General features: G+C 39.1%; 1 protein-coding gene across 1 annotated transcript; it reads right to left on the bottom strand.

Annotated features, from left to right (window-relative positions):
• Positions 1–27183, bottom strand: MMRN2 (multimerin 2). Its single transcript, XM_013961490.2, has 7 exons — positions 26884–27183; positions 13814–13936; positions 12254–12360; positions 10565–10633; positions 9078–9251; positions 6551–8461; positions 1–2976 (listed from the first exon to the last, which is right to left on the bottom strand). The coding sequence occupies exons 1-7, from the start codon at positions 27165–27167 to the stop codon at positions 2588–2590; spliced, it is 3057 nt and encodes a 1018-aa protein (XP_013816944.2). The 5' UTR covers positions 27168–27183; the 3' UTR covers positions 1–2587.
• Positions 27184–27690: the final 507 nt, after the last annotated feature.

Genomic DNA, 27690 nt, shown 5'->3' on the forward strand with positions numbered 1-27690 from the left:
TGGTTTAAATGGAAATTTATTAAAAATCATATATTCATTTAATAAACAGTAGCTTAATCATTTTTTCTCTTGTCACTTGAGAAGGAAGTCAGGCTTCCTGGCTCATGCAGCCAATAGACTGTTTTAACCCATATCTTTCATTAATTTTTTACTTCATAGTCCAAAAATGATTGTGTTCAAGTTAAGTTAGTGTATCTTCTTTGTACATGCAGGTACATGCCACTTGAGCACATAATTGAAAAATATGAACATGAAAACATCTTTATAGTAACATTGTGTTCGTTCTGGAGTTGATGACCTCTGAGCTTTTCTGGCTTATCCTCCAACAAAAATAAGAAATTCTGGTAAGCGCAAGGATGCCAAAACTTCAAAAGTTCTGTCTGGGTGAACAGCTAGGATCAGCAATCACACCTCTACACCTTTCCCTGTTGCCTGCTTTCTACTCCCTACCCTGTTTCTTTCCAAATAGCCACATGGCTCTCACTCCAGTTGAAACTTTCTGTCAAAGCTTTAAAAACAAGCAAAGTGTATTTAAAAAAAAAAAAAAAAAGCCCTTTATGTGTTTAATTTTGGAACCTAGCTAAGTAGGTGCTGAATTAGTGTGCGCTGAACCCGGAGAGTGGAAAGGGGTACCTTACACTCACCTGACCTATGCAACACTCTTGACACTGCAGAATGCTGCTAGCACAAAAAGCCCATAAATGTAGGCACACTGGTGAAAACGGCTTGATCACCCAAGTATGGTGGCTCCTTACTGAAAATCCCAGTCTTACAATATGATGCATTTCTTCCTTTTCGACCCTTCACCTCAAGATTTTTCTTCCCCCCTTTCCTCAGATATTTGAGCAATCTGTGGGACAGAAGATGATACCAAGCTTGTGGGCTTTATGCACTGCCTACGGCAGAGAAGTTTGATGGTTCTATGCTAGATAAGCGGGGAGACCTGTCCAGTTAATCTCATGTGAAAATTGGCACTGACCGGAGTAGGTGGGTGGGCACGGTTTAATAAAGTCAGAGGTGATATTTTCTCTTTCAAGAGCTGCTAAACTACTGCTTCGTCCTCTCTCTGTGCCCCTTTATTTTTGACTCTCCAACTGAAGGGCTCTTTAATCATGCTGGTTTTCAATTTCTTAAAATAGTGCTTTTTTAAAATCATTTGCTTTGGGGGTTTTGGAATAGAGTAATAATCTTATCAACAAGTAAGTAGCTAAAACTACTTTCTAGCTTTATTTCAGAAGATGCGTATTCTCTACTTGTCAAACTGTTGTCCTAAGTGCACCATGTATTGGTAGTAGTGATTTTTAATAATTATGTAGTTCATTGTTGCTTAGAGTCCAAATAGGTGTGTGTGTGGGGGGGAAACTTAACACTAGGATAGTTTTCTGTTAGAAAAAATGCTACCTTGAAAGGGCATCAAACAGGTAAGGTTATACCTCTTTCATCAAAAATAATGGAAATTTATAAATACATTTCCTTTTTGCAAATTAAACTGTTTTAATTTTGTTTTGTAAGGCATTAGGATGGACAAGGAAAAAATACCACAATAATTGAACTTCTTTAAAGTGAAAGCCTTTGGGATATCTTATTTGGCAGAGGCTGACCAGGCAAGGTCATTTTGAGATTTTTGGAAACTAAAAAGAACTCCACAGTTCAGAAATTCCACTTTCTGGCTTACTTTAATTATAAATTTATTTTCTATTAAACAGTGACAGTAGACCAATATATTTGTCATCTTGCTATTAGTTTTGCTTGTTTGCTCGCTTGCTTGGTTTTACTACTTACTAAATGCTGGAGTATTGGGGCTGAAATTCTTCAGGGACACCTTTAACTTAAATTGCATTTTCACTAGTATTTGTTGAATATTGTCAAAATTTTCTTAATGTCTAAATGTAGACCTAATTCATCCTAACAGTGTTATGTTGCTATTAAACTTGGCAGTTCAACTGAAGCACAGCACAGGCCCAGAAGGAAAAGGTTCTACAAATATTTGCAGAGGATGCATCTTACTGAATTTGATTTATCTCTTTTTATGTTCTAAGTTATGCACAGACTGAAACATTGAAATGGAGTGATTGGTAGAAGTTCCCAAGAGAGTCTGAGGACAGAGAACAAAGAGGTAAAATTGTCCAGACTTCTTGATTTTGAGCTACTTCGTACACACTTTAAGAGTTAATATATATATTTTCTTTCCTAATTTTTTTTTACTTGCCAGTAGTGGGTATGTTTGCCATGGAGAAGATACTCTTTTGCCAGGGAAAAAGAAATGTTTTGTTTTATGGTTGAAGAAGAAGGTCCCACAAAGCAGTTTCTTTAGTTGGGTGAAATTTGCACAGTGAAAGGATTTGGGAGTGTGTGTACTGATACACCTGGAGTCCAAACAATTAGCTTATCATGGAAGGAAAATCCCATTGCTGCTCATAAGCAAATAATCAAAAGCCAAACACTTCAGAAAAGAAGCATGAAGACAAATCTAGGATAGTGCTATGTTTAAACACATGCAGTAAGATTGAATGCATCACAGATGAAGCAGTAGTGAATTGGTCCATTGCATCTATGGAAGTATATCATTAAAACAAACTGTCAGTATTCAAGTTTTAAATATTAGGAATCCACCCATTGTTGTCCCAGGTGGGCTCCGTTTCACTACAGAGCCCTGCAGCAATTCAAAGCATACTCTCTCCCCCTTCTCCATCTCTGCCATAGCAAAAGTAGTCATGGTATTTCCATTTGCTGTTTTCCTCTGACTACTTGAGAGAGTTCTTTTGTACCCACGGCTAAAAGAGAGTTGTCCTAGTGCTGGTCCTGAACTAAACTCCACAGAGATGACAAACAGGTAGACACCTTTATGTGGTGCTTTAAAGTAGCCGTGTTCAGGGAAGTAGCTATTTCCATAATTGAGGTATGTTTCATTAAACCTCAGAGTTTTTCCTTTATCCTTTCCTTCCGAGAATCCCACGTGGAATGCCACCGATGAGTCTGAAACAAGAGAGGGAAAAGGAACACGGTTTTAACAAAGAGCACTCTTCTCTCCCCAGTGTTATCAAGGTAGGAGACAGGGTAAAACCCGCAGATCTGATTTCTGCATTCTCCTCTGCAGAGAGCCTGGGTTTCCTGGGAAAACCTGAACAGGCTGCTTTTGAAGTTTTGAAAGCATATCTGCTCAGTTCCATGGAGTGGCATGACATAGGGGCTAAGGCACTGAACTGGGAGTTGGATTTGACTACTGTCTGACCTTCATTAGACAACTTATTTTGCTTCTCCTCTCCTTTTCTGCTTTCTCTGTATGCACATTGTAAAACCTGTGGGAAAGGAACTCTCCTTGAGATCTTCTGTAGTGTCCCTTTTTACAGCACTACTATAAAATAATTGCTAGTGCTTTTTTTTCCCTGTTGTTACTGGGTTTGAACAAACTGTAAAGTCATTCCACCCTCTATCATCAATGAAATAGCTATCCCTATTCTCACCTCATAATATGTATTAGTCACTAAAAAATTAAGCCAACAGTCTATTCTTTGAGTTGCATCTCCTGCATTGTGCTGACAGAAAAAGTTCTTTCCTAGTTTGTAAAGAGCGTCTAATTACATCCAAATAAAACTCGACAGTGAATATCATGACAAGCAAGTATAGACATGTCACTGCTCCTTGAAAGGAGAATATCTGAATCAAAAAAAAAGGGGGGGAGTTCAAGGCAATTTTTTATAATAATAATTTCCCCAAACAATGTATACATATTTGAATATTCCATGCTTTTTTGGAATTAGAAATATTTGTAGCATTATTGATGATCCTCTGTATGTAAGGATACTAGACTGTTTACAGTTTAACTGAAACTGGTAAGGAAGTTGGAGGAAAATATTAAAATCAGTTATTTTGTGAGGACTGCTCATTTCATATGTCTTAGGGAATTAGCAATCTTTATTATTTTAGCCATACAGGAGCTAAAGTCATGAAACGAAGCTTCATTGTATCAGGCACTGTGCAATAATTTTGTCCGTAATTCTAGATGAAGTCTTTTGGAAACGTTCTGTATGATCTAAAGCATCTGTTTTCTTTCTGAGTACAGCACAGCTACTTTTGTTGTAGCTATAATAAGACTATCATAGACTATCAAAAATGAGAGGTCAGGAAGAGGTAAAATTAGACTAGTTTAAATAGTTGAGAAAACTTGTAAAAATTTGACAAGCTTTTGGACATGCAAGTTCTTGAGTCCTGGCAAGGACTACGAGCAGGAGTAGTAGACCTTGTAAAGCAGTGTGCATCTGTGAGGCACTTACTCAAATCCCTGGTCCTGGTCTGATCCCTGCTCTCAAATTACCTATACTGAAAGACTGAGAAGCGTTCAGAACAGACGTGGTAATGCTGGCAGAAAACTTGCTTTTGGGGGGTTGTGTGTACACAGGGCTGCAGCAGTGATAGTGTGAGGCACGCTCCAAGTCTCGCCTGCACGGGGTGCCACGTTTATAAGCAAGGAAGGGCTGCAGGTGACAGTCCGTTGGCACCCCGCATCTGGCAGGCCAGAGAGGGATGGAGCTGGGGAGGGCAGGACTGGGGACTACCTTCAGCCTGGTTAGTACATCCACACAAGGTACCACGGCAGGTGATGGAGGAGGGGGAGGCAATGCGACCTGTCATCTCTTGCCTTTTGCACCGTGCAGCCTCAGCTTTCTGAAAATCAGCTGCTAGGGGAGCATGGCCTATGGTACTGTGCTGTTAAGTACTACAAAGCTTTGGAATGGTTTTCCTAGGGACGTAGTTACCTTCTGCCAGTCAAATGTCTTCATCAAAGATGCACTCAGCCTCAATTGGCAGTTAGTGAGTTTGCTACAGGGATAGTTCTGTGAAATACCATGGCTTACAGTGTGTTGGGTGTCAGAACAGTTGCTTCTAGCCTTGGTCTGAGACCCTCTGATCTGTCCTTCTGGGAGAGGGCACTGCAGTGAGCTTCACAGCAGCCTACCCACCCACGCTAGCAAGAAGAAGGGTTTAGCAGGTGTGCGAGTTCCCATTTGTTCCATCCTCGTGGTCTGTGATATAAATGGATGCAGCTTTGTAATTATTTTTTCCACTGCTCTTTTTATTAAAAAGAAATGCTACATTTGAACAGACTTTAGGATTGAAAATTTGGTTAGTAGTCTGTCTGCAAGTATGTGCAAGAGTAGCGCTCTGTTTTCTGGAGAGTGTATTTTCAAATTTGTGGACAGTCCTCTGGCAATTAGCTTGTTTTAGAGAAGCAATCAGGCACAAAGAAAAAAAATCCTTTAGCAGCAGAGTAATGGCTCTTTCAGTGAGATCATGACATGAATAGGGTTTTATTTTTCTATTAAAGGAATGTTCCCTTTTTTTGGTCAAGTAATATTAAATTAAGGTTCATGGTATAAAAATAAGCATGTTATAGCAAATACTCTTATTTTGCTGGCACATGAAACATCTTACTTTTGGGAAAAAAGCAATGTCAATAGAAGCCTAACTGCAGTTTAAAAAAATATTTCTGAGAAATAGCTATCTGGTCAAAAAGTAGCTGAAATCTCAGTGCCCCTATAATACAGGGAAGAGAAGTTGAGTTATCAAAGGAAGAAATGTTCATTGATGCAGTTGTAGAAACAACTGGATGTAGACTAGGCAGATGTCACAGCAAAATAGGCCTCAGCAACTGCATTTTGCTGTTGTGTGGATGTATATGGTGGTTAGACCAGTATTTTTGGAAAAGTGTAAGGCTGAGACCATGAAGAAAAAGAAGTATCATTTTTGTTTCTGTCCTAAACAATAAATTGATCAGAAATATATTCTCTGCTTATTCAATCTAACTACAGTTTTGTAGCATGGTTGCCTGAAAGATCTGATTTTTTGCTCTGTATTATATATTCATAACAAGGGCTACAATTATATATATAAAAAAAAAAAGTGGTAAAGCAGTGGCAACTGTAACTATGAAGTGCTTATGGCCACGTGTTTACAGGGGAAGGAAACTGGCCAGTCACAGTGAAGTATAAGCTGAAAACTTGTCTCTGAAGCTTAGCTGAGAGAGAGGGAATGCACTCTGTAGTCAGTCCTCCCTGTTCTACTTGTGCAAATTATCGCAGTTAATTTAATGCATCTGTTCACATTAGGAAGGATTTGGTGCTTTGAAAGCACTCCTTCCAGACTCAGGTAACAGAGGAGAAAGAAGCAAAACTAAGAAGCCCAACATTCCCCATGAGCTTCAAAAGAGAAAACTTCTACTACATTAACATGAGCATCTACAAACAAAATATGGATTCTAAACATGTAAAGTTGAATTAATTCAAGGGCAATTCCCTAGCAGCTATAATGGGTGTAACTTTATTGGCTTCAAGAAAAGTGAACCAGTGTATCAACTTGGTTCTTACTTGAGCTGTTTGTTTAGATGGAGGGGGAGAATGTAAACCAATGTCAAAACTTCTCCCTCCAGTATCCCACAGGACAAGCTCAGGTCCCACAATTTATATGCCATGTGGGGCACGGCACCCAGCACTTGCAACAGAGCCCAGAGAAGCTAGACCTGCACATGAACAAGCGAAAGAAAAGAGCCTACCTTTTTCCAAAAGTTCTGTCTGTACTGTATTTCTTCCACTTATTGTCTGCATATTTTCTCTGTGCTTTTCAGACTTCTTTTTGTCTCTTTGCTTGTCCTGACCTTTCTGTTGCCTTCTCGCTTTTCTGGTCAGCATTGACTGAATCTTTGTAACATCCAGGCTTATATTTGAGGCAACTAATTCTTCATTGCTTCCAAACAGCTTTTTAAAAATCAGCAGATGCTCCTCCAGCTTCTGTTTGATGGTTGCTAAATCTGCTGAGAGAATTTCCACAGAAATGTTGAGTGGCTCCACTACATTTACTATTGTATGATTGCAGCAAAGATTAATGTCAGCTCTTGATTGATGCCTCTTGATTGCCAGGCTCAGATGTTTGATATCATTCTTCAGAGTCATGATATCATTATATCCTGAGCTATCCAAGGAGTCATCTTTGGCAGCCTCATAGTTAGGTTCCATATGTTCCACGTTGCCGCGTTGACCATTAGCTTCATCCAGAGCAGCAGATGTCTGTGTTTCCTCTTTGGGATGCTTAGGAGAAGTACGAGCATCATGATTATTCAGTTGACCTCTCTCCAAGAGGTGAAATCTCTTGGCAAGGGATTCTAAAGTCACATTTTGTTCTTGGAGTTTCTCTGCAATGTGTCTGAGAGATTCTTGCAGCTGAACTACTGATGATATTAGGGTACTAGGATCTTCTTCAAACAAGACTTCCATAAATTCTTCTCCCAATAAAGCCTCCAGTGCTGCTTCATGCCGCATTGCATCTTCCAAAAGAGAGCTGAAAGAACTATTGAGATACTTGATGTGTCTATGAATTTCTTCATCTTTTTTTTTCAAGAAGCCAATATCTTCTGAAAAAGCCTTAACCTGTGACTGAAGCTGTCTGTTTTCTTCTTGACGGAGATTAAGGGACTGATGGATAGACGGAAAAGCTGAGGAGAGCTCTTCAATTTCGTTCCTCAAGAGTTCCTTAAAAACTGACTCTAAATGTTTCATATCCGTTAAGTTTGATTGGGTGCCTTCAAGGGAATAAGTGATATTCTTTAAATCTTCCTCCAGTAAATCAGTGTCAGAAGGTATTTTCTGACAATTACACTCCTCCATGTACCTCAACAGATCTGAATAGTTTTCTCGAAGATTTGAGAGAGTGTAGTTGAGCTCTGATATCTGCCTTTCCATTGCTGCTTTGTTTTCTTCAATAATAAGAGATTTCTCCATTAAAGCTATTGTAAGATCTTCCGGCCTATACTTTGAGATATTTTTTTTTAATTCCTTAAACCATCTCTCTAAAACCGCGATATTCTGAAAGGCCACATCTGATTCCATGTAAAGTTCTTTAAGCTGCTTTGCATGCCCTGCCAGAATGTCATTTATTTGTCTGATGCTTAACTGGGTAGTTTCATCTTTGGGACCATGATGTGAGAAGAGTTCTGTTAAATTTCTTTTCAAAGCCTCAAATTTATTTTCAAAATTGTTCTGCTCTTGTTTCATGTTTGTTATGCTGTTGTTCAAAGCTAAGAAATGGGACTGCTGTATCTTGTGATATTTCTTGAGCTTTGTGTCAGTATCTGCCTTGATCATGGTGAGATTATAGTGAATATGAGCCTGCTGCATTTGCAATTGATTATCTATATCTCTTTTCACCTGATCAACTTTCACCACATTTTCTTGAACTTTAGATTCAAACTTAGTTCCCAGCTCCTGGAACTCCTTCTTAGGCACAGTGCTTTCGTGGAATCTCTCGATGCTTTTCTTGTTGGCTTCCACGGCGTGGGACAGGTTTCTCACCATGCTGGAGAGGTTCTGTAAGCTTCTGTTGAAGCTTACCCACATTGGGTTAAAATGTTTCCTTAGGAAATTCTCCATGTGGGGAAACAGAATTTGCTGCAGAAGCCTTTCCTGTAACTCTGTTAACAGAGGAAGTTAAATTTAATTTAAAATGAATTTAAATTCAATTTTTCTTTAAGTTCCGCTTTCAGAAAGCATCTTAATCTGGTCCCATTCACTCAAAGTATTTTTCTACAGTGACTGTCGTCTTGTTCCCTAGAATCTGAGAACGTGCTGAATCTTTACAATTGCAAAAATAACCCAATTTTAAATTAAGCTTAATGCAAAGCAAGTTGTGTCTTTGAGTCTGCAAACGATAACTCAGAGATATATTGACTATCCAATTTACTTCAGAAGAATAATACACTTTGAAATCCCTGGACAGCAGTTTCATAACTGGCCACTTTTACACAGTTCCTAGCTAGCCTGCTTTTGTTCATTTTACTGTTTTATAGTGTTTTCTTTTCCTGATGCTTTCTACCATGCACCTTGTACTTCACAAAGTTATACAGCACGATAAAATCTGAATATTCCAGGCCAGCAGTAAATAACTTGAAAAGTGCTGTGACGTATTCATAGTTGGTGTGAATTATACTATGATTTGATTCTTAACTTCAATGTTTGAACTGGGTGCATTGAAGTTTAGTGAGGACCATGCCTACTTGCAGGCTGATAATTCTGTGCCAGACCTCTTACCTGACTTACTCTGGTTCACTTCTAACACCATGCTTGTACCGTTGTTTTCAAATATTCTTTGCAAGTCACCTAAGTTGCTGACTGCTTGATGAATATCGTTTTGAAGATCGTCCAGTAATGCCTCATGGTTTTGAATGACTTCCAACATTTCTCTTGAATCCACTGATGTTGCCACTAATCACAAGATTAAAATAATAATAATAATAATAATGCAACAGAGTGCAGCAGCCAGGTGACAGATATTTCTATAAGCCCTGCAAGCTCTGAGAACACCAGTATACTTTTTGCTCCGAAAATTTTGCATTGACATTTAGGGGCTTGTTGATTTATAGCAGCTTAAGTTCCAGTTTCTCTGCAAAGATTTTTTCTTTTTACCAGTGAAGACAAGTTAAAAAATTATATATTCAAATATTAACAGAAGAATTTCAGCCATGCTAGTCATGATGTCAGAAAAATGCTCTTGATTTGAAACCTCCACACACCATAAAAATGTTCTGGAATAATAACTGCTTTCAAGCCAATTGATTGAAAGGACAGCAAAGTTTATCAACCCAGAATAAAAGGACAGAATGAAAGAGCAGTTAAGATGTTTCACTGAGGATTCACAAGCATGGGGTTTAAGCGGCGTAGCTGACTCTCTTGAAGAGCCCTTTAACTGATGTTACTCTAAATAAGTACCTGGTAAATTGAGCTGCAGAATTCAAAGTGTATGCTGAGAGCTGCAGAAACTGGTATACCCTAACTGTGCCATCCTGGGGGCCTCTTACCCTCCAGAGTTACCTTTGATCTTTCAATCTAATGTTTTTATAAACTGAAGTCCTGTAAAGCAACTGCTTATTCATTCAGTGCTGAGAGCACAAAGTGAGAGAAGACTCTCTCTTTTAGGGCTGTAATACTATCCTAAAGCCAGTCGTTAGAAGATACTTAATAGCCACAAGCTACACCATTTCCCAGAGGGTAAGGAAAGGTCTTTTTTGGATAAGTATCCAAAGTATCCAGATTGACAGGATAGACTGCCTGAGATGTGAATCTATAGCACTTCGTAATAATACTCGCAAAGCTCCTGGGTACCTACCCTAAGATAGCATTTTGAATGGACTGTTTTTCTGGTGAGACTTTTGAGCATGCCATGCTTTCCTTTGAATCCACTTTGTAGGACAAAGAGTTAAACATCCATACCCTTGAAAGATTTAATGCTCTGTACCAGCTAGCGTTCTTGCTAGGTGTCACTGATGACCAGCCTGCTTACAATTTTGAACCTTCTGGCTGCTTTGTCTAGAGCACTCATGGAGTGTTAGAATGGAAGCTGTCATTAACACCAACAAATGAAATGTAGTTGTATAAAAACTTTCCCAAATAATCCTTTCACTAGAGATAGTGTATGTTGCTTATCATATTAAAGTAACAGCTGAAAAATCCATCTTTTTTTCTTTGATCAGTGACTGAGAGGTAAAAGAACTGCAAGCAAAGTAAGTTCAAGAACATACTGTGGTTTGAGAACTCCTCCTCTTCCAGTCCTTCATTCTCATTTGCTGGCACCAGAATAAAATTGGGATCTGCAATTGAAATGTGATACATTACACATGAAATTACCCTGCCTTGCCTGCTAAATTCTAGTAGCTTCTGCATCTAAAATGTATTCCTGAAGCTTTTTCACAGATGTAACTGATATGGAGACACTTCTGCACTGCAGATTCCTTAGGGCAAAGAACATCTTGTCAGGAGAACGTTCTTAGCTTAGAGTACTGCACTGGTTTACAACATTGCATAGGTGATGATGTTATGCTGCAGGTTTTTTAATTCATGCTGATTTACTGACCTGTAAAAAATGATTTTATAACAAATAGCTGCTTTTTTGTGGGGTTCCTATCCAAATGTCTGCAAATTCATCTTTCTTGTTCTGCTGTTAACTAAACCTTCGGACAGTGGCTGATACCAGCTACAGTGATACCGTACAAATGAGGAATTAAAGATGAGGCAGCTGTTTTTAGGAAATGAATGTTACAGAACTAATGGACTAAACTAGAAGCACTGCATTTGATAATATCCTTCTAACATTATAAATGAAAGTTGGCCTTATAGTTAAATCTGTGAAGAAAAGCTAAACTTAGAGATTTAAAAAAAAAAAAAAAAAAAAAAGGAACTCCCATTTTATCTGGGGATTCTATTTGGGTAGGTGAGTTAGACAAAGAATGCATGAAAGTTTTCATGCAATTTTTTTTTTATAGTTGCTTTAAATTACTACGGGGAATTACCTTTTAATCATTTACATTCTCCTTCTGGTTTTGAATAGAGCATTATTTGCTAAATTCTACTAATGTCATTAAGCATTCCAGTTTTTAAACTATGCTGTCCTGCTTCTCTTTTACGTAGCAGCTGTACACGTCATTATTCAACAGTGCAAAGAGCTGTAGTAGTTCCTTGCATGTAAAGTCTGTTGCTAGAGCTCCTATGGAAGTAGCAGCTGTGGCTAGATCCCTGTGTCATACGGCTGCTCCCTCCTGTAGGACTGGGTATCCGAGCGTGCCGGCTGGAGTCGGGAGGGGAGGTAGCAATGTGGGCTCAGCAGCGTGAGCGCTGCCTGCTTTGTTTGAAATGAGATACACTGTGATTTCCCTAAGCAATGACTTCACCCTATAAACTGACCTTACGGGCGGTTTCACATACTAATGTCGCTTTCTGATGTCACCGGTTTCTACTTGGAATTAGGCATTCTGGGAAGTATTTCTACACCTGACTGGCCCACTCGCAAATGAATACCTTTCTCCATGTATAAAATTACCACACTGCTACTAAAAAGTAGCTAGTAATAATAGCTACTAATTGCTGCTAATTACAGCTACTCTTTGTTTCAAGGTATCAGTGATTTGGGTATAACAGATCAAAGAAAATAAGATATAGTCCTTTCCTTGATTCTCAAACAGGAGAACCAAATAAGCAAAGTGTTATTTCTTTAGGCAGAGGAATACAAGATAGATTTAAAATCTGTGAAATCTAAATACACAGACAAATTCTTCTTTTCCAGCTTTGATCTCTTGCACCTAGCTTCTTCAGAGTCAGAGAGAGGATTGCTCCATCACTGACCATGCAACCAGGACAGGCTTAGTCTTAATTCTTAGTCTAAATTAAGACTAATTTAGTCTTCATTCTCATTCATCCTCTCTAGCTTTCCTTACCACGCTGTTCACAGTCCTTGCCAATAAATCCAGGGCAGCACTTCCACTGTAAAGACTTCAAAACCTTCTGTTTCACTTGATAGACTGGCTTCAAGGCTTTCCTGTACCTGGGGAATAAGGGTCTGGGCATTAGAGTCCAAGTTATTGTCAGCTGGTGTCAGTCAGGGTAAACTCACTGGCTGCGACTGCAGCCTGGTGCCCAGTGTGTCCTAGGTGACTAATGCAGAAAGCAGTCAAGAAGTCTGTTATAAACCATATCACTACTGCTCAGTAAAGCATTTAAGCAGTCCACAGTTGATAACAGTTTTTTCCCCCCGCATAAGGTTGCTTTTCAGGACTACTTTTTATAACGGGAGGTGTGTGCAAATGCAGGTGCCATATAAATATTATTTAGTGAGCAGGGCTCCTGTGATCTGCCTCACACTCTTACTGTTTCTCCAGTAGATATTTTTTCCAAATGTGTTGGCACTGATGAAGATCTAACTGGAGTCTTAAATGAGTATGTCATAGCTGGCAAACTTATGTAGCTATCAGAAACACAGCTGTAATATTTATTGTAATAGACCTTTGCAACACAATTTGGACTGAGCTTTAACTTTGGTGATATTCTCATGAGTAATAGAGAAAGATGTATTTTTAAATAAACATTCCAAAAAGGTACTGGTACCAAGAAAGATAAAAATTGGTTAAAAACCCTATTAGAAATAATCATAAAAAGAATCAGTTCAGGGAGAATTGTGTTAACAAATAGTAAAACCATTTTAGCAATTAATTAACTACATAGATGTAAAAATATGTAGGTGGTTATTAAATGTTATTTCACTTAGTACGTCCTGAGTCAATGTCTCGCAACTATAAATGTGTAACGGGCCTGGTACCTTACGGGCTCTCACCAGTGCTTTTTGGGCAGCCGTTCTGTAGAAGGGTAAGTGCTCGGGCAGCTGTGATCTAACTCCTGCCCTGTGAATGGTGTCACTGGTGTCCCCAGACAGACTTCCTATAATGTTACACATGTTTTCAGGACCGGAAGGATGATTTGTGGACCCATCCATTCCTTTCATCAGACATGCGAGATCAATTTAAGCTTCTCCTCAGTTAGTAATTTCCTTACAAAGTGATAGTTATATTACAGCTTCCCATGCCGTACTCTTTCTTTAATAAGGGGTGGTTATCTGTGTGGAGTATTGAAGTGACTAAATTAGAAGCCCCCATCTGGTTGTTTTTTGAAGATGGTGTAAACATCTACTTGGGAATGGTCATTATGAGAAAAACTGAAAATTATCGATGTGGTATGGTCTCTGGACAATGTAAATGTGGGCAGATTTTCCAAAGTCACTTAACTGCCTTGTAGCCTAATGCTTTTGAAAGGCAATGGTTCTCCCAGGTCGCTTAGATGCCTAAATACCTTACATACATAAATGAGACCCTACTTCAGTTTGGAATTAAAATGAATTTGGTGCTTTAATTCTTTTTAAAACATGTCATTAAATACTTCTAAAAAATCTCATTTAGATACTTAGAAGATTCTGTTGCTTCCATGGATTTTTTTAGGGTACTTACATGATCTTCTGGCAGTCTGGTGCTCCATTTGGACACGGCTGTTGGGAGTTGACAATGTACTTCTCCTTCATGCAGGCTTCTATGTATGTTACCAGTCGGGACTGCGTGAAGGAACACCAGTTCCTAGTGGAAGAAAGGCATGGGAAAGGAATTTGAAATAGGGCTTTTAAAGTCTCTGCTTTTAACAGTGCAAAGGATTGCCATTAATTAGGATTGAGCTTTTTCTTTTTCTTTTCTCCCCCTCCCCCAGCAGAATGATGAGGAAAGTGGAAAATGCTTGCTAGCTTCTCCATCCACTCCCAGTTCATTTATTTTCATCTGGAATGTTTTTCATAATTTGTTACAAAAGAGTTGATTGTCAGAACTTTGATACATTAGTTCCGTTTCCAACACTTTCGTTTAGCAGAAGTTTCCAACCCATGATAACCTATGGGTTAATGTCACTTTAAATGTCAAATTGCTTGGGTCGGCATGTTGCTGTTTTAGATGCTTAACGACTGAGTCATCAGACTGGGGCAGACTGCTTCTGAAAACTGAAAATCCTACCTAAACTCTATTAATAATCAGTGTCTTTCTAAGTGTTACTACTTCAGGATAACATAGTAACTGTTTGGATTTTTGATTAATTAAAATAGTTTTAGAAATTGCCCCCATCCCCGCCCTGAAAATAATATTTGAAAAATGAGTCATGTGAATGCATTGAAGGGGGTGGTTCTTGGGTTTTAATATCATGTTCATAGTAAGGACAAGTGAGTTTTACTTGACTGATGATTACCTCAAGATGATTTTTCAAGTCAGTATTATATAGACATCTATTAATCACAGTGTGGAGCTGACCCTCTATATTTTCATTTATTTAATGTATTTAAAGTCAAGACATGGAAGTGTACTATTGGTTGAAATCTGATCATTAAAATCCAAGATCAGAAGAGACAACTGAGATGAGTACATATAAGGAAAACTTAAACCAATGAATAACATTTGATTAATTAGTAATTTCAATTATTGTTGATAAACCATATGCATCTTCAATGTGCCATTTCAATTGATGGTTTTACACAAGTTGACCAGTCAAGCACCAAGGGATGCAAGCATCCTCTGTGGTTAGCGGTGAGTAGAAAAGGAGATGTGTCAGTCTGTTGTTTGGACAAAGAAGCCATAGGAGACAGCTGGTCCCTGCTGTCTCCCTGTCTAACTCTGGCTGCAAAAATCTGCGGAGAAAGAGTCACTGAACCAGCAATTACATTTTATAGACTACCCATCTTAAAGTTTGGGGCCTTTTTTTGCCCACAAGTTTCTCATAATTTTCCTATTGCCCGCCCACTGTAGGAGAGTACGTACAGTATAGATTTCCGAAACTGTGTACACGCAGGGCCATTAGGAAGTTGCAGCGTACCTGCTAACAGCACGCTAATGTTAAAACATCCTAACCCTCTGCCTTGGGGAGAGCTGGGGAGAAAGAAATCAGCAAATATGCGCCGCCCTCCCTGGTTCAGCTAATTCACCTTAATTTTCCAGAGACGAGTCCAGAATGTGCATTAGCCAAAAGGGCTGCCAAGCTGGGAAAGTTGCCAGCAGAGTTAACCTGAGAGATGACTGGCCTGGGGAATGGAAGTGGGGATTGGATTTAGCTCTCCCTTTCAAATGAAGATGCAGTTTTTGAGGGATAAGGGGTTTACTGTGGCGCCCTGATCATGGAAGCTCAGCGTCTGTGATGCAGGCTCCAAAGCTCGTGCTGCTCAGAAGTCGGGCAGCATGCAAAGGAGCCCCATCTTCCCTAACGCTCTGGGAAACCCAGCCCTTCCCCTCCGGGCAGAACCTGCAGCTCCTCCAAACATCCCGTGATGCTTGCTGGGTTGGGACTGCCAACTATTCTGAACTGAGACACTGAACTCCGCAATTTAAATCACAACCCTCTCTTCCAGAAAGAAAGATTGGCATGAAATCAGTTGCAAAGGTATTTGAGGCCTTCATCACTCCTTCCTGATGAAGCACCTACAGAAGAAACAGCTCTCCAATTTTTGTGAAATAATTAGCTGTCCTGGTCAAAGACCATCTGAATCTCAAACTGAGCTACTCTGCTGTGTTAGATGTTTGTGTGACAGGTATGTTAGTGGTAGCAAGAACTGTTCATTATGGTATTTTTTGTAACTTCTGCTCTTCCCGATACTGCTGCTGGCAATTCAGGATCCAGAGTTTGTCACTGGAAGTTTTGAATGCACGGGAGTAAATTTGCTGAGTAAGCAGGTGCTTTTTTCACATGATCCATTTTGGGGGAATTTTTTTTTTTCCTGGCTGGTATCTCTGGGGGTCTGCTGTTGTACCTTTTTCTTCACCTGCAAGCATCCAATTAGCCAACAGCCATTACTGAATCTTGTACCTTGTGGTGTTGGTATATGCAGTGTATCACCTTTATCTGAAGAGAAATTAGAAGTCGTATTACATGTCATGTGTACTAATACTAAATGTCTTTCCCATAAGAAACCAACACTACTTTCTCAAAACAAAAGTAGAATTAGACCTTATACAATACTGAATGTGTCACCTGGGGTATTTGGAAAGACCAGGAGGTTCTTGTACTCCATGGTTTTGTCGGGGCTTGTGTTAAAATGGAGCATTGTGAGGGGGGAGGGGAGGGGAGTTGTGTCTGATAAAGAACAGCTGAACTTTAGGCAGTATATTTTTAAATGTGAATGCAGGAACCAAATCTCCAATAATCAGCATATATGGAAAAAGTTGGCCTCTCTGACTGAGTTGCAGAAACAATGGGGAACTGAGTCGAGCACAAAAGCAGAAGCTGAGGTCACATCAGCCAAAAACACTGCTAGGCAACTAGTAGAAGGGGAGGAAGCTACAAGGAAGCTGGAAATACCAAGAGGAAAGGGCAGATAGCCTGGACAAGTTGGGAACATTCACTGGGCTTGCTGAGATATGCAGAGCCTTTTCTGTTCCCTGCTTTCTTAAAGGAAAATGGGATTGAGATTTCTGCTAAACTTTATACCGAGCAAAACTGTTTATTTCATAGAAACAAGCCCAGGAATTGGACAAAGCCTGCAACACTGTGAAAGCTGAACATAACATCAGAGGCTACTGCAGCTGTTGTTGTGATTTCAGGCCAAAACTGCTTTGATGAACTATAGTTTTAAGGCTTTTGCAAGTGATTGAATGAATTTTTGTATCTATTACCCATGGGAATTTTGCCCCTAGATATTTATGCTTTCTGTGGCACTGCAGCAGAGGACCTGCACCTCAACTTTTTATTAAATCATTATTCTTGGAGAGTCAAATGCTCTGCTGGAGTGTCACCAGGCAGTTCGCGTAAGTCAGCAAGCCAGCGCGCACGCTCTAGCTGACATCTGGGTCTGAGAGCTGTGTGTGTCTGTTTAAAAGGCTATGTTGCTTTTCAGTGGTCACGGTCAGATTAATATCTCAGAAACAGAGACCTGATTTCTGCTTGTCTCTGTCACATGCCTTGCAAGCCATATCTGGGAGTGACTTTTCCAGCTCAAATACACCCTGCTTTTTTCTGGGCAAGTAACGTGGCCTGGCTCTGTGGCTGGACCCAGCTGGTATTGCTGCCAGGTGCCATATCTTGGGCCTGCCTGGTGGGATGCCTGCCAGATCCAGGCAGTGGTCTGCAACCAATGTGGAAACCTCCTTTTAAAATAGGATTCTTTTGCGCTAGTGTTTTGTTCTTTCTTAATGAAAACAGTCCACACCCCATGAATCATCATCTGTGCTGGTTTGTTTTTCCCACCATACACAGCTCCCAAACAAGTCCTTTGAGTCATGTAAGCCCTACAAATCCAAACCAAATGTTTACATGTGTGAGCACGTATGTGAGCAAGAATGTGGAATTATGTGACTGAGTACTCTTGCTGTATTGCATATATAAATATGCACACAAATTTAATAGAAAATACCAGGATTTCTTTTTCACAACACTGATGACATGCTCAAGGTATCTAGTGGGCTTACTTCTAGCGTCCCACTTAGAGAGCGGGCTTATTTTGCAACAGAAATTGAATCAATGATTGATCCCAACCTGACACTAAATTTGGACAATTATTAGCCTTGTGCAGCATGAACACTGTGAAAGAAAGGGCATTTGATAGACTTAATAAAAATTGTCTTTAATGGTGATCACAGTTTTACGTCCATTTTTCTATAGCAGCTGCTCACTAATTCTCTCTCATTTGATCTTAAAAGCTTGCTGGTGGAGTTGAAGGGCTACATAATACCATGATTTGGTTTTAATCTCAAAAACTTTTGATGGCTTTATGTTCTGTGAAGTTTACCAAATATTATTCTTTCATCAAGTAAATGAATAAGGCCTATTTTTCACATCTGTAATGAGATGCAATACAGACAGATGTGCACAAAGGTGAGACTTTTATTGCAGTGATTTTTGCACATCTTATCAAATACTTCCTTTAAGGAAACTTTGCTATCTCTTACTAAAAATACTTCATGACTGAATTAACCTTGAGGAAAATAAGTCATTCTTTAATGTTAAGTGGTGCAATTTAAAGACCTACAAAGACCTGATTTAAAGTTCACTGAGGCAAGCAGGAATTCTTCCACTGATACCAGTGGGCTCTGAATCAGGCTGCGAAGTTTCAAAGAACTGCTTTCACAAATAGAACTTTCTTTATTCGGGTTTTTTTTTTTCTGGGATACAGAAGCTTTGTGTTCTGCTTCTGCATTCTTTTCCTCTTTGTAATTATGTAGCTTCATTCATTGAATATATAACCAACTTTAACACCCTCTGCTTTTATTCTCTTTAATACAGTTTCCTTTTGATTCAAGCCTCTGCTGCCAAAGAGATATGAGTAGAATGAAGTTGCTTTTGTGAAGAGAGCATAAGAGCCTTCTCTACAGTGTGGTGGATGGTAAAGTTCATAACAATACTGTAAATTAGAGCAACACCTAAGTATTCCCTAGCAAATCTAAGGCTACGGATGTTTAAATACTTCAGTTGCTTTTCCTCTTTCACAATCCAAGTGAATTAATCCTTGATTTTTATTGATCAGGAAAAATTATCTGAGTAACTTTCATTATTAGACTAGGTGTTTTTTTCTCTGCTTTCTTCTGGTCTCCTTGTTGAATAGAGTCTTAACATGCATCTATCCATTTTTTGCCCTATTTTCAGAAAAGTGTATTGTTTTATCTAAGGTAAAATACTTTTGAAGAGAAGGGAATCTGTATTTAAATAAGAATCATCAGATTTAGGTAAGCTCAAGCACCTTTTATGTGAACCTTTAAGGTCTAAATATTAAAAACTGATTTCACAAGGTTTTTATCTTATGTTGGATACTACCTCTACTTTTACTGAAACATAGCAGTTCTATCTGTGATCCTAGGGTTTGGCCAGGCCTTCTTATAGTAAACAAAATAAAACCTACAGAACTTTCTGTCCATGAGATAAAGCAAGATGGCTAGTCTGCAGTAATTATCACTCTGTAAAATGAATAAGAAGTCTCTTTTTACAGACAGTGCTACACTGACAGCAGCAGCAGTACAGCGAGTAATCCCACACAGCTCAGCTAGGTACACACACGTTTTATTTTTCAATTGCATGTTCTCATGATTGGCACTGGAATACATCATTTTGGACACTTCCTAAGTTAGTGGAATTTTTGCCTGAACAAAAGCTTTAGGACTGTGCCATACATTGCTTTTCCATAAGTTTTACAATCCCCTTGTTTACACTAGTACAACTGAATTGTCCTTCACATCAGTTTCCTTGTGTTTCTATTCTCAGTGAAGCCAGTTTCTATAATTACTTCGAAAACTCCTGTCCAGCCACATCTGTGTCTATCACTAACAGAGTGCAAAACTTTTTTGGCCCATTACTCTTTCCTTTTCCGTGCAGTGCAAAAGGCACCAAACATGCAATTATTGCTGCCCAAATATTTTACTAGACAAAAACAGAGGACCGTGTTCTTCTAATTTAAACAAGTGATTTTCCACTAACTTGTGTAGAATGACTCCTGATCTATACCAGTTGAAGTGGAAAAAAAGAATCAGGCCTGAGCTGTAGAAATAAAATAATCTATGTTCTGATTTTTCTCTCAGTACAAAATTCTCACTGACGTGAAAAAGCACTCTCAATAAAATAGAGGTAAAATGTCACATTTGAATTAATTGAAACTAGGACTGCACACATCAGTTTTAAGTAAGACATGTCTTTTTATTCATTACAGAATGCAGAAGGTTTTAATCTCTAGAAAAAGATGCTGGCTCTCAGAGAGAACAGGGTGTGCCTCTGGGTTTTAATTAGCAGGTAAGCTTGTGATCACTTGTGATCTGTCAGCGCATCAGCAAATTCTCCTGCCCTCCCTGAGCAGCCAGCGGCAGTGAATTACAAGCAGACAGCAGAAACTATCAAGTCTATTTCTGTCTCTCCCTTATGATAGACAGTGCTCCCTCTCAGGCAATGATCTCGGATCTTCTTGTGACTCAGTGCATGAACCACCATGTTTTTTGGCTGGGATTTAAGGTAGACTGATTCATTTGTGGTTTACCTTAATAAGCTGGGCTGAAAGGAGTGGCAATCATCGTTTGAAACATTTGATTTCCATACACTGCTGGAAGCCTTCCAGAGCCCTGAGTAATGTTGGTTGAGTAATTGACACTTCAAACAGTCGTGCCAGTTGTTATGTTATCAGTTGTGACTTGTCCTGCAGAAAGTCCTAAAAATTTAGTGCAAAGGCAGCTTTCTGAGTAAATCCAGCCCTGAACTTAGAGCCTCACTGTAAGTAGACGTTCAAGAGAAGGCAGACTTGGCTGGGGGCTGTTTTTGAGACAAATCCAATTTTTGTACAAGCTACTTTAGAGAAATAATTGCGAGAGGTTTTTTTCTCTACACAAAGCACCCACAGCCATTACCTCATCTCTATTATCCTTGCCACAGTGCAAGACTTGCAGCCCACTGAGGGCTCAGCTTATACTTGGATTTCATCTTTAGGTTCTTGCAGGCTAAGTTCACCCCTTGTATAGCACTCTCACTTCTTTGTCAGGCCTTGTCTTGAAGTAGGAGTCACAGCCAATGGCCACCTATTAGCATAGCTGTGCTGATGCCAGTGAGTCAAAAACACAGATGAAGACCAGCTTGCCAGATTGCATGCAAGTGCAGACAGTGTGCAGCAGGGTGTTCCCCAGTTATATTTTGGCCTCAGCATAAGTGTAATTCTGTTCAGGGTTTGCCACTGATCACTCATCCAGGGGTAGTCACCCTCACAAGTAGAAATCAGATCCATTTGGTAATAATTCTGTGCATGCACTTAAAATAAGAGATCTCTTGCTATCTGCTAAAAGAATGAATCGCTACAACTTGTGCTAATGAGCTAGGTAACAAAGGAAATAAAACAGTTAATCCTTTGGACACAGAGGGTTCAGTAAGTACTGTACTGCATGCAGCGAATCTGTGTTTCTTCAGGAACTGGCCATTTACATCAAATATATTAATGGGAAGCCATTCTCCCTGCAGCTGTGCAGTTCAACAAGAGGGTCAAATATCAAGTGGTGTTCTTGATCAGCAGGCACTGCCTGAGGCAAAAGTTTTATCTGAGAATTTTCAAAAGTCCAGAGAGGAGTCAAGTGCCTAACTTTGATAGGAACTGAAAACCCGTTGCTTCTATCTGTTGTTAAACTTGGCACGACAAAAGCTATTGTTCAGCACTCAATAACCATTCCAGCAGTTTTCAGGATGTTGGGGGCCAATGATCACCTTTAACTGCATTTCATCCAAACCTGTTTTATTTTAAGCATATGTTCTGTCCATGTTTGTTGGGAAATTTCAGTGTCCCATAAGTTTCCTAAGAAAGTCCCTGTCTAACTTTGATGAAATGGATGAGTCAGTGTGAAACTGGTCTTAATTAAATCAATGGATGTTTTCCTGTAAAAGCAAAGATAATAGGCTATTAAGATTAAACATTGTTCTGACTTTCACTTGAATAAGAGTGATGAGTTTTGATTTTTTTTTCTGCTTCTCTACACTTTGGAGGATAGAAGTTCCATATTTTGACACACAGAGTAATCGCAGAAGAAGCCTACTTCTTTGTGACTGTCTCGAGGCAGAATTAAAGAAAGAGGTGCATGTTCCAGTGAGATAATGCATCTGGATGAAATTAGGAAGCCTCCCCGTAATCGGGGGTGATTTCATAGAATTGCGTATCCAAACCTTGAAATATGTTAATGCAATTAAGAATTTATTTATTAAGATTTCTGCCTTTACTATTTATAATTCAGGATTTTTTTTCTGATTTTTGTAAACACGTTTTCATTGTAAGGAAAATTGCAGTAGATGGAGACTGAGCACGTGTTTGTGGATTAAAGAGAAAGAGAACTAAACCACCTGCCTGGCCCAAGTGGAGATGCAGTAAATCCAGAACAGCAGCCACTTGGCAATGATAACACTTTTGGAAAGACAGACGAAATTCTGTGATACTTTGTCATAGATGAGGAAACCAGCTTTAGTTTTCTTTCCTCATTGCCACCTCCTCACCACAGTCCATTTCTCCCTTGCTTATGTGAACCATCCATTTGGGGGCTTACTCTGTTGGTGTGATTGCTGAGAGACAGAGTTAAAAATAACCTCTGCTTTTCTCCTAAGTTTATTTTTAACCTGGAACATTTAAGTGATCTCTTTTATAATGTTACTTGAGAAACAGTTAGATCAGGCCAGCTAAGGCTACAAGAGGCTTTGGGCTTTGCTGTCAGAGCCAGTGTGTTGTGGAATTGCACCTTTTAGATGCTTCATTTATTGTTTTAAATGAAATGTGAACACTAACAGCATAAAATCTGAGTTGTCAACCTGACTGTTCTTGGGGTTGCAGGCACATGGATTAGATGAAAGCCAGCAGGACTCCTGACTACGATTCTGCTCAATGCTGAGAAAATTTAGGAGCCTTGTGTGATAGTGCTTCAGTACATTGTTTGCTTTGAGAAATAATCTGTCTGAAAGAATGGAAAACAAGCTTTTCAGAGTGTAGTTGCGCTGGAGATCTTTCCAAGGATTTCTGATAAACAAAGGTAAGTTCTTGACAAGGGTATAGAGAAGATGACACGTTCTTCCCAGGGCCAAGGAATCTGCCTTTTGCTTCAAAGGCTGGTTCACCATGTTTCTGGCTGTCATACAGCAGCAACAAGAAGGACATCTGCATCCAATTCTGTCTGCCCCTGTCTAAATTGTATAGCCAAAGGGATGGCACACAGCTGTATGCTTCCATGACCACCTCCTCCTTCAGGTCCCCTGAGGTCAGCTCAGCACCATGCCCCACTCAGCTTCTGGGTGTGTGTCATTATCAGCTATTTGATGGAAGTGGCTCTAAAGAGAGAAGAGTCTTCTCCAAGGTGTCTGGTCAGTTTACAATGAGTTTTAGCAAGATATCAAGTGTGTCATCCACAAAGCAGTTGCCAGGATAACAATAGTGATGTATTATCCATTTCAATATCCACTGATCAGACAGCAGTGAGTTGGTTAAACCTGGTGGGTAAGTATTACAGTAGATGATGATGAGTTAATGCTAACTTGAAAGGTCTTATTTGATATTTACTGGGTCACTATCAGAATTTCCAGTTATCTAGTCAAGTCCCAGGCTGCTTCTCAAACCTCACTTTAGCTGCCTGTATCCACACACAGGAAAGCCAAATGTGAAAACAGACTGTTCCTATGAAGTTCTGTGCTAGGTGTCTGTTTTGCATGAGAAATGAGCAGTGCAAATGTATCTATCACCTATTTATGGGCATATGGCCATAAATGAGGTCTTTTATTTGCATTGGGTATTTATGAAATCCAGAACCTATTTTTACTGTTCTTACTCTTCATCCTCCATCACTAAAACAGATGCTAATAGAGCCCAGTAATTGCGCAGTACAGATCTCTTTATATGCATGTGCTTTCATTTCCCTTTTTAATTCTGCTCAAAGATCAGGCACATATGGACCCGTTTATCTCAGCTATAGGGTAAAATATTTAACTTCTAGCTGGTCAGCTCATATGAAGCATAGCTGCTGGTGGGGAAAAACAAGTCATTTCCTTTGAGAAATTGCCCTTTTTTGATTGTTTTGATTTTGTAAATAAACTTATAAACACTTGTCCACTTTGAGTGTACAAAGCTTCTCTGGTGCACTCAGAAGCTACTGGTATACAAAAAACAGCTGAGATATTAAACTATTACCTAGTCCATCCTCTAAAAGATAGTTGAAACAAGAGGATAATTAACCATACATTACTTACTAAAGTCACCTAAAGGCCAGTGACTTCTAACTGATTTTCTTATTTAAAACTCTTTTTATTAGAATAACTTTGCTATTCTGAGGGCAACACATTAATAAAGTAATGTATCTGAGCATTTGACTGGGATGTAATGAGTCATTTCACCTTACATGTTGAAAGAGAAACCAGAGGATGTTCTGACTAATTACCTTGGACATTTTAGACATTATGGTCTCCAAATATTCAAATCACCATAGTGAGAAAATAATACTTTAAAATTCATTTTAAAACAAATTGTAAGAATATCTTCTAACAACCACTATTTCTGACGCATAGGGAAAAATATCAAGAGGTTGGAAAAAAAAATCATAGTTTTTGTTAGAAAGAATAGATCTCACGGACACAGTTACCAAAGATTTTTTTTTGAATGTTTCCTAGAACAGTTTTGAAAAGACTATTTTCTTACTTCAAAAGCAAACTAGATATTTGGACACAGTCTTGGTAGAAAATTATTTTCCTCCACCCCAGGCCCTTTTATGACATGTCTGTATCTCCCTATATCGCTTAATTCTCAACTCCTGATGCTCTTTTTTCCTCATTTTCCTCTCAGAGGTAGAGGCCCGGTTCTTCAATGGCAAATATAGCACAGCCAGGGCATGTGCCAGATTTGTAGGGAGGAAATATCAGATTCATGACAACTTCTTATGTACGCATAACTGGATACTGGAGGCCATGAACACCTGATGTAGACTCAAGGATTTGGGAATTATGAATGCACCTTGCTTTGACCATTTGCCATGACTTCTAGAATTCAGAGTGTGCTTGCAGCAGCGCTGCCCCTTTTTGTTCTTGCTGTCTTCCTCAGTTTTGGACATAGTCCTCAAAGTCTCAAATTTCTTTCATAAGTCATAGCACCTTCCTGGGTTTTTGTGCTATAAACATGATTGCTTTAGCAAAATGGCAAATACCTTAAAGCCACAGACAGACTAGAATTTGAATGTAGTCATCAACATTGCTTTATAATTGGGAAGGACATTATGATTTGATTCATTATGAAACGATCTCCATAAAAGGAGGAAGTATTTCTCTTCTTGGGAGAAAACTAGAATGAGTAATAGCTGGTGCTGAACACAATTACACAGCAGAGGAAGAAATCTGTTATGAGAGTACATTACAGTATCTTGCTGACCCTCTACATGCACCTTTTTAAACCTTCTTATAGTATTTAGTAGTTTTCAAAATGTTCTCAGCATTTTGACCAGCAATCAAATGATTACCACCTTGCAATACAACGCGCAAGTCCAAAGTAGGAATTCTGCTTTGTTTGTGAGATACAGAATTGGGAGAGGAAGCATGTAGTATGAAGGAAAACAGGGTTTTAGCATACATACCCTGCTACAGGCAAAGAGATCTTAACTTTACACGTAGATGAGATTTAGAAACAAGAGTGCATAATAGCTTTGCATGGAAGGGAAGCAGGATATGAGCAAGGTTTTATAGTCTTTTCCATCTCCCTCTTTTCCTTTGCTCAAGAGCATTCAAAGAGAAAAATATCAGTGCATCTGAAAGCACTGGGCTGTGACCAGTACTCACTGTGCTGCTATTTCAGCTGCTCCAAATGGGCTCTGCAGTACCCGTCAGCGCTATAAAAGATTCATTCACTCTCCTGCTCAGTTTTCATCTATTTTAAACATTTAGAGACCTACTTACATGCTCTGTAAAACTTCTAAAAAAATCGTAGTGTTTAGAAATCTTTCTAGTAAAACACGTGCCTCTTCTACTCAGACCTACTCTTCTGCTATGGATTACCATGAGAAGCTTTTCACTGTGAAACCTTTTTTGGTTTGAATTCATAGTAATTTTCATGCTTACATATTACTGAGTGTCTTCATTATTTTTATTCTGCGAACATCCTGCCATTCTCTTTCCCCCCTCCATTCCCAAGGCCCACATCTATGGCCAGGTATGTTCTGATGGTTGGTAAAGGTTGCCACTGGCTTCAAAATCATTCATTTTTTCTGAAGAACAAATTGGCCAGACCATGTTCCCTCCCCTTATTATTTGAAATGGCCATATCAGAAAGATATTTGATTACATATTTAGTTATCATATGCCTTAATTAAACATGTGCCTTAAGTACCTTGCTGAATCAAGGCCTACAGGTAACATTCTTATGGACTTACTTCTTATTATGCTGATGCTGGGACCATGAATGGTAGTAAAGTATTTTTGTAAGTTAGCAAGGACGTGTCATGCATTGCTAGGGCTAGATATTTTTCATTATTCTTTATTTACAAATTGTTATCTAGTCCAGGAGAAGAAACATTATTGTGTGAACAACACAGCAAGGAAAAAGTAGATAGAAAAAGAGCTATTTTGCAAGCACACCATGATTGCAAATTTTTCCTGTATAATAAATACACTTGCAAAAATCAGCATTGGTTTGTGAACAGAAAAAGGCACTAAATGAATTTCATTGAGTTCTACTTTGCTACAAGTATAATGATTTTTTTTTTTTTTTTTTTTTTTTATTGTGCTACAACAGATCTGCAAGGCTCTGACAACATGGCTTCATTATGCCAGGTAAGTCCAGATAGCTAGTAAGTCCGTTCAGCCTTCCTTGACTAGGACAAGGAATTGGTTCCATCTGTGGTTTCATCCTCCATAAGCAATTTAGCTTTTTGTTTCTCTAGGTAAAACATTTAAACACATCCTGTTTGGATATAGATTTATTCAAATATATTTTAATGATAAACTTCTATTGAAAAGGGTCCCTTATTAACAGGTTATTTTTATCAGACAGGATTCCGCTGTCAGTATGTGTAAGATGCACATATTTGGTACTTACTCATTTCGGGACTGTGGGCTTTCAGCTTCAAAATCTTCTCTCCCTCCTTGATGTGAGGAGATTGAACTGGAAGGATAGTCTTGAGTATCCTCCCTGAGCACTTCTGCCTCCCAATAACCTCCTTCTGCCTGTTGTAGAGGGGTCCACTGAGGGTATGTAGAAGTCTCATACATCTGTGACTTTGAGCTGTGCATTGAACCGTCATGGTATCCATGATGGTTCGAGTGTTTGACTAATTTTGCCAACCCTATTGTATTATAGATGAGCAAAAACTTCACTAGCATTGTAGGTTTTTCTCCTACCCAGTTACACCTGTCTCTTGTTCTCTTCTCTGAAGCACAGCCTGCATTAATTCTGGAATGCCCCCAGTAATATTCTTTAAATGAAAAGTTGGAAGAAGGAAGGAGAAAAAAAAAAGATTTATAACAAAGAACGGAAAAGGCTTTCGACCCTCCCAGCTACTGTGGAAATGTCCGTGGCTATTGAACAATGTGAGTCTGGTTCCTGTGTGGGGCTCAAAAGTTTCTGACAGAAGAAAAAAAAAGGTGGTATGAATATAACTTATTCAAGGAACTTCTGAGTTTGGCTGCCTTCTAAACTTATCTGTGAACAGGAACTCAGCTTTTATCAACTGCCTTCTCCCTCAGGCACAGGAAAAGGATGTTAGCTTTAAAGGAAAGGAAAGGAAAAGAAAAGAAAGAAAATATTGAGTGTTGTAACAGACCCTCATTACAGTGCCAGAAAGTGTCACAAATTTGCTTACTCTAGTATCTGCAAATATTCTTGCTATGATTTAGAGCCTGAAAC

This window comes from Apteryx mantelli, chromosome 7 (genome assembly GCF_036417845.1).
Source record: "Apteryx mantelli isolate bAptMan1 chromosome 7, bAptMan1.hap1, whole genome shotgun sequence".
NCBI lineage: Eukaryota > Metazoa > Chordata > Aves > Apterygiformes > Apterygidae > Apteryx > Apteryx mantelli.